This window comes from Buceros rhinoceros, unplaced genomic scaffold (assembly GCF_000710305.1).
Source record: "Buceros rhinoceros silvestris isolate BGI_N320 unplaced genomic scaffold, ASM71030v1 scaffold5983, whole genome shotgun sequence".
Lineage (NCBI taxonomy): Eukaryota > Metazoa > Chordata > Aves > Bucerotiformes > Bucerotidae > Buceros > Buceros rhinoceros.
In genome coordinates this window covers 1-6,311 of record NW_010405261.1, presented here as the reverse complement: position 1 = coordinate 6,311, position 6,311 = coordinate 1, and the positions used below count along the sequence as shown (strand labels likewise).

At 47.6% G+C, this 6,311-nt stretch overlaps 2 protein-coding genes across 2 annotated transcripts in view; one reads left to right on the top strand and one right to left on the bottom strand.

The window, feature by feature from the left end:
* Positions 1-1,890, top strand: part of ARHGEF39 (Rho guanine nucleotide exchange factor (GEF) 39) — a 9,967-nt gene extending 8,077 nt beyond the window's left edge. Inside the window, exons 7-8 of the mRNA XM_010133646.1 lie at positions 694-923; positions 1,798-1,890. Of these exons, the coding sequence (XP_010131948.1) occupies positions 694-923; positions 1,798-1,890 (323 nt within the window). The remainder of the gene's footprint in view (positions 1-693; positions 924-1,797) is intronic.
* Positions 1,891-5,955: 4,065 nt separating this feature from the next.
* MRPL17 (mitochondrial ribosomal protein L17) lies at positions 5,956-6,253 on the bottom strand (the record flags this gene model as incomplete). The annotated part of the gene is made up of 1 exon (XM_010133647.1): positions 5,956-6,253. A coding segment is annotated over one exon (298 nt), but the record flags the coding sequence as incomplete, so codon positions are not given.
* Between the last annotated feature and the right edge of the window lie 58 nt (positions 6,254-6,311).

The window sequence follows — 6,311 nt, the reverse complement described above, 5'->3', positions numbered from 1 at the left end:
TGATTTCTCTGCCTTTTGATTTACTACAATTCATTTCATGGGTAGACGACACTGGACCCTATTCTGTAAGAGAAGGTTGATAAGGATGCCTGTTCAGATCCCATAGTATATCTTTTTGTATTCCCTTTGCTGTCTCCCCGTTAGAGCAGTAATCTGCATTCTGTAATCTGTTGAATTCTGAAGGCCCATATATAGCTAGATGACCTGTGAAATGTTCTTTTAATTGCAAGGTTTTTTTAATTGTCATGCTCAAACTAACAAAACAAGGGAAAAATAACAGTTGTTCAAAGCTTAGGCTAAATTCTGCTTCACAACTAATGACAAACAATTGGGCAACCCAGTCTGAGATAGTTCACAGTAAAGGTAATGCATACCATTTTCAAACTGTGTTTTTGTTCTGGTCTCTTTTGGTCTGGTCTAAAGAATTGCATATCATTATATCCTCTTAATTAATATAGTAGATTTATAACAGCTTTAGTCTGCTCCTCATGTACTAAAAGTCTGGGGCTGATGATGGCTTCTGCATGTGTGATGTCAGCGCTGGCGAACCGGCCTCAGTGCCTTCTAGTGGCACTAGTAGAACGTGGTAACCTACAAGGGTTACTTGCTGTGTTCCTGTTTGTCTCATTACAACCTGTTTCTCATGCGCTAGTGATGCTTTGACAACTGTCTGTATTTCCCTTGCATACCTAGGGCGCTGGTATATCCGCGAAGGCTGGCTTTTGGTGGTGCCTTCAAAGGGAGAAGAACTGAAGTGCAGGAAGTTCTTCCTGTTTTCTGATATCTTCATTGCAACAAAGCCCTGCCACCCACTGCACCCGCTGCACTCGAAAAAGCTGGCATGCCAGGCTGTCTATCCGCTTCACCAGTGTGTGGTGGATAAAGTGTTTGGCCACACACAGAGCCAGGGAGGGCTCCTCAGTGTAAGTCTTTCCACTCCTGCCTAGCAGAAGCATCATGCTGTCTCAGCAGCTACAGGAATAAGATGATGAGAGTGGTGACAAGGGTAAATGCAATTAATCAGTTTGAGTGAAGGCGACCCTTCTCTTCTTGGGTGACGTAAGTCCTTTTCCCTTCATGGTGCAAGCCCTTCTGATCATTCTGAGGTAAAGGTTGCTGGTTGCTTTGCTTAGCTCAGGTGGGGAGAGTCTGGTAAGATTCTGACATACCCTCATTAGAGCCACATGTTTGGGGGCACAGACCCACAGGTTTGTGACAATGAATATGCAGCCTTACGTTGACAGTGGACTGAGCTTAGAAAACCCTGAAAAACAGAGAGTGAAAAGATGTGGGTATTATCACAAAGGATATTGCTTATGTGTCTAACTCCCTGAGGGCTGCAGGGTCTTTGAATGGGACTGATGACTCAGGCAGGCATTTCAAGTCCAGGTCTTCCTAGATCGCAGCTCCTGGGTGCTCACACCTTGTAAGCTGTGACAGGGAAGGCGCGTTGGGCAGCCGTGACCTGTAGATGGTGGTAGTGGGAGGACCCCTGCAGGCAGCTTGGAATACAGGAGGAAACGATGAAGTGCTCCTGAAAACCGGAATTGCCCACTTCCAAACACCCTATTAAGTCAAAGTGAGCTGTCATCTGAGCCTGGAAGGAATGACAAGACCTGCACTTACTCTGTGCTGTCCAGCCTTGGGCTTCTCCCAGTACCAATGCAGAATTTTTCTATCTGGGAAAGAAAGCATGCAGTGCTGAGTTGGAGTTCAGTGGTGATGGCTCTGCTTTTATCAGAGTTGCTGCCTTGGCAAGGAATGCCAGAGTGGCACCAGACTGTGTTTGCCTTTCAGCTTTCCTTTCCACACAAGACACTGTTGTTGATGTCCAGTGACCAACAAGACATTAACGACTGGTATCAGAGTCTCAGAGCTGCTGTCAGGTAGGCATTTATTTGCCAGAGGTGGAAGGGTCTGAGGGAAGGGGACAGAACATAAAAATGAACATAAAAAGTTGCATGTATAGCATGGTTATGAGGCTGACAGAGAAGACCTGACTCGCGCAGCCAGAATACAAGGGAAGAGTAAGAAAAAATTTCATGTATTAAGAGTGAACTTCCCCTTTGTTGTCTTCTACAGGCAGCTGAAAGCCTGACCCACCAGAAGAACCACCCCTCTGAGTAGAAACCTATGCAATCTTAGGAAATGTTCAAGGACATACAGTGTGCGAATTGCATTTAGAGGAACTACACACCGTGCTTGTGAGACCGAAGGCTTTGTCAGCTGTCCTAATCTTAATGCAGATACTGCAAAACATACGTATGCACGCTAAGGATTGTATATAAAAAAATCTCTCCCAAGACTTTTCCCCAGCTTGGCTTAGAAGATTCTAGCTTTTCTACACTTTTTTCCCCTCAGATTATTAAATTAAGGACAGTCAGAAGAAAGCCTGACTTGCTTTCTCTCATTCAATGTTTTTTATCCGTCTTTCTAAATCAGTGTTTTCACGTTTATTTGTCCACATATATGTCTATCTGCTCTTGATTCTGGGTCCTTTGATCAAAACAGGTATTTTGGATAATGGTGACATGGGAATAGTAACTGCATTTTCAGGTAGTGCGACAGGGTCACTGTCATCTTTCTCCCATGACAAAATTTTATTATTCATTCCCCCGAGTTTTCTACCAAAACAGTTTGACAGGTACTGTCCCTCCTCCTCAATGTGACAGGTGGGCAGATCAAGGCAAAATGATGGAGTGGTTAAAATCCTACCTCTCAGTTTCTCATCAATACCACAGAAAAGTTCATCTGATAAACTACCTGAAATAAACTGGTAGGTAACATAGATACCCTTATAGAATCACACAACCACCATCAAACCATGTCCCTCAGCACCGCATCTACATGTCGTTTCAATACCTCCAGGGATGGTGACCACCACCACTGGCCTGGGCAGCCTGTTCCACGGCTTGACAACTCTGTAAAGAAAATTTTCCTAATATCCAACCTAACCCTTGCCTGTGCAACTTGAGGTCATTTCCTTTCCTCCTGTCACTTGTTACTTGGGAAAGCAGAGTAACCCCCACCTCGCTACAACCTCCTGGCAGGTAGTTGTAGAGAGTGGTAAGGCCCCTCAGCCTCCTTTTCTCCAGGCTAAACCAGCCCAGTTCCCTCAGCCACTTGTCATAAGATGTGTTCTCCAGACCCTTCACCAGCTTTGTTGCCCTTCTTTGGACACGTTCCAGCACCTCAGTGTTCTTCTTGTAGTAAAGAGGCCCCAAACAACACACTATTCAAGGTGTGACCTCACCAGCACTGAGTGTGCCCTCCCCAGCACTGAGTACAGGGGGACAATCACTGCCCTGCTCCTGCTGGCCACACTAGTGCTGATACAAGCCAGGATGCTGCTGGCCTTGTTGGCCACCCGGGCACACTGCTGGCTCGTCTTCAGTCACCATCAACCAGCACCCCCAGGTCCTTCTCCACTGGGCAGTTCCAAGCCACTCTTCCCCTGCCTGTAGCATTGCAGGGGGTTGTGACCCAAGTGCAAGACCTGGCACTTGGTCTTGTTGAACCTTACACCACTGGCCTCAGCTCATTGATCCAGCCTGTCCAGATCCCTCTGTGGAGCCTCCTGACCCCCATGCAGATCAACACTCCTGCCCAACTTGGTGTCATCTGTGAACTTACAGAGGGTGCACTGAGTCCCCTCATCCAGATCATTGATATAGATGTTAAAGAGAACAGGCCCCAATACTGAGCTCTGGGCAACAACACTTGTGACTGGCCACCGCGGGGACTGAATTCCATTCATACCATTCTCTGGGCTTGGCCATCCAGCCTGTTTTTTATCCAGTGAGGAGGACATTCATCCAAGCCACGAGCAGCCAGTTTCTCCAGAATCCTGTAGGAAAGTGTCAAAAGCTTTACCTAAGTCCAAGTAGACAACATCCACAGCCCTTCCTTCTTCCACTAAATGGGTCACCTTGTCATAGGGGATCAGGTTGGTCAAGCAGGACCTGCCTTTCATAAATACACGCTGACTGGGCCTGATCACCTGGTTGTCCTGTATGTGCTACATGATGGCACTCAACATGATCTCCAAAACCTTACCCTGCACCAAGGTCAGACTGACAGGCTTTAGTTTCCTGGATCCTCCTGGCGAATCACACTGCTGACTTCCAGGAAGCAGGGACCTCCCCAGTTAGCCAGGACTGCTAGTGAACAATGGAAAGTGGCTTGATGAGCACCTCTGCCAGCTGCCTCAGTCCCTTGTGTTGATCCCATCCAGCCCCACAGACCTGTGTGTGTCTAAGTAAGTGGTGCAATAGTTCACTGACCATTTCCTCTTGGATGATGGGGGATTCATTCTCCTCCTCATCCCTGCCTTCCAGCTCAGATCGCTGGGTACCCAAGGAACAACTGTTCTTACTAGAGACGGCACTCCTGAACAGCATACACATTTCTAATCTGAAGATTAGAAATCTTCAAGATCTTGATGATCAAGAGATCATGCTCAGGTCAAACAGCACTCGCCTTTGCCTTGAAGACTTCTAGTAGCCTTATTACTTTGGAATGCTCCAGAGAAAAGCTGAGGCAGCACCTCTACTCCTGAAGCACAGAGACCATGTCCAGAGGGCTACAGAAGGCATTCTGGGTCAGCAAGCTTTCTGCCATGTGCCAGCGTTCAGTTTTCTACGATGGAAGACCAATTCAAGTAAGAAATACAAAGTACTACTCTTCAGCATTTCATTAAAGCCTCAACATGGACTTCTAGTAACACGGAAGCTCTGCAGCAGTAGCAGTTTGGTTCATCATTTCTACTGAGGGGGAAACCATCTGTCTGAACAAGATGCTGGGTCAACTGCAAAGAGGGCAATTTCAAGGTCATCAGAAACACAAAGATTAAGGTCTGTCCGAACATGGACTTTTTAGTAGTTTGACTGGTTTTTCTTCTTCCTTAAACAGCACCACACTTCTTTAATTTCTCCCTGGAATTCATTACAACAGAAGTGGTTCTGTGCAAGGTTGTGGCTGAAGAGAGAATTACCCAATTTTAAGTTCATTAATATCACTTTCTTACTTTTTTTTTGTCTTTCTGTACAGTTAACTCACTACATAGGATCACTCATTTGTCTTAAGTTTGACCTTGGGAGAGAGGAAGGCACCCAACATGATTTTCCTGGTTTTTCTTTCTTCCCCACTCAGAAGTTAGGACTTCCCAAGTTCTAGCTGTAGGTGAAACCAAAGACAAAGCCAGCAATTTAAGTTTCTTAACTCCCAGTAGTTATTCCACTCTCCAAAAAAGTTCTGCTACTGTCCCTTTTTGTTCTGATAGGGTAATACAGAGATTTCTTACAATCTCACACCTGAGGGTGAGATGTCCACCAAGGTCTTGACAGAGAGGACTATCACTCCTGACCACTTTGCTGCCACCTTATAACACAAGTCTCGCTGGTACTGCCTGTTTTAACACTTATCTCAGTGCTACCATCCTAGTTTCACTCAGTGCTTCAGCAACAGCAAAACTAAAGATTTTTCACTGAATCTACTGCTCTGAAAGGCCACACGGTGTCTTCTAGACAACACTGTAGCTCTGTCACAGTGAATGGAGACACTGACCGAGGGAACAGGCCTGCTGTACCAGAAGCTGTAACAAGCCCAGACTTCGGAGGAAGTCACTAACCCATGTGCACAGGAATATAATCCAAATAGAAGCAAACTCGCTTTCTGAACAGAGTTTATTTACACAGAGAATATCAACCATTAGGGCTCCCAGCTTGACTTCCTTCTCTTGCTGAGTCTCTCTTCAAACAACAGCAATAAGCAAGTAAACTCTGAGCTTGTGCTCCCGTCGTGGCAACTCAGTGTTAGTAACCAACCTGCAGACCTCTCAGGACATCTTCCATCCCTGTGCCTGAGGACAGCAACAAGCTGGCCTGTGACTGGGCGACTCATGCCAAGCCCTGTCCCTTCACGCGACGGGGCCTCCCTCAGGGCAGAGCGGGATGCCTAGACAGAGGTGCCCTCTGGGGCTGCTGCCCGCTGCGCGTCCTCTCGGTAGCCCTTCAGGAGCTGGTTGAGCAGCGTCTTCTCGGTGTCGCGGCGCGGGCAGATGAGCGGTGGGAAGGGGTTCCCCTTGAGCTCAATGACTGCCATCTTGGCACGGTCGAGGTCATCCCGGTTGGGGATCTGCAGCATGCGGGTGTAGCTGCCGGGGTGGGGCTGGAACCGGGGTGCCAGCACCTTGAAGAGCTTGTGGATGAGGTCCTTCTCCTGCGGGGTGGCACGCTCAGCTCCAGCACCGCGGCTGCGGGGCACAAGGAGCGGGCGGGAGAGGGGCGGGCCTACTCACCGTCAGCCAGAAA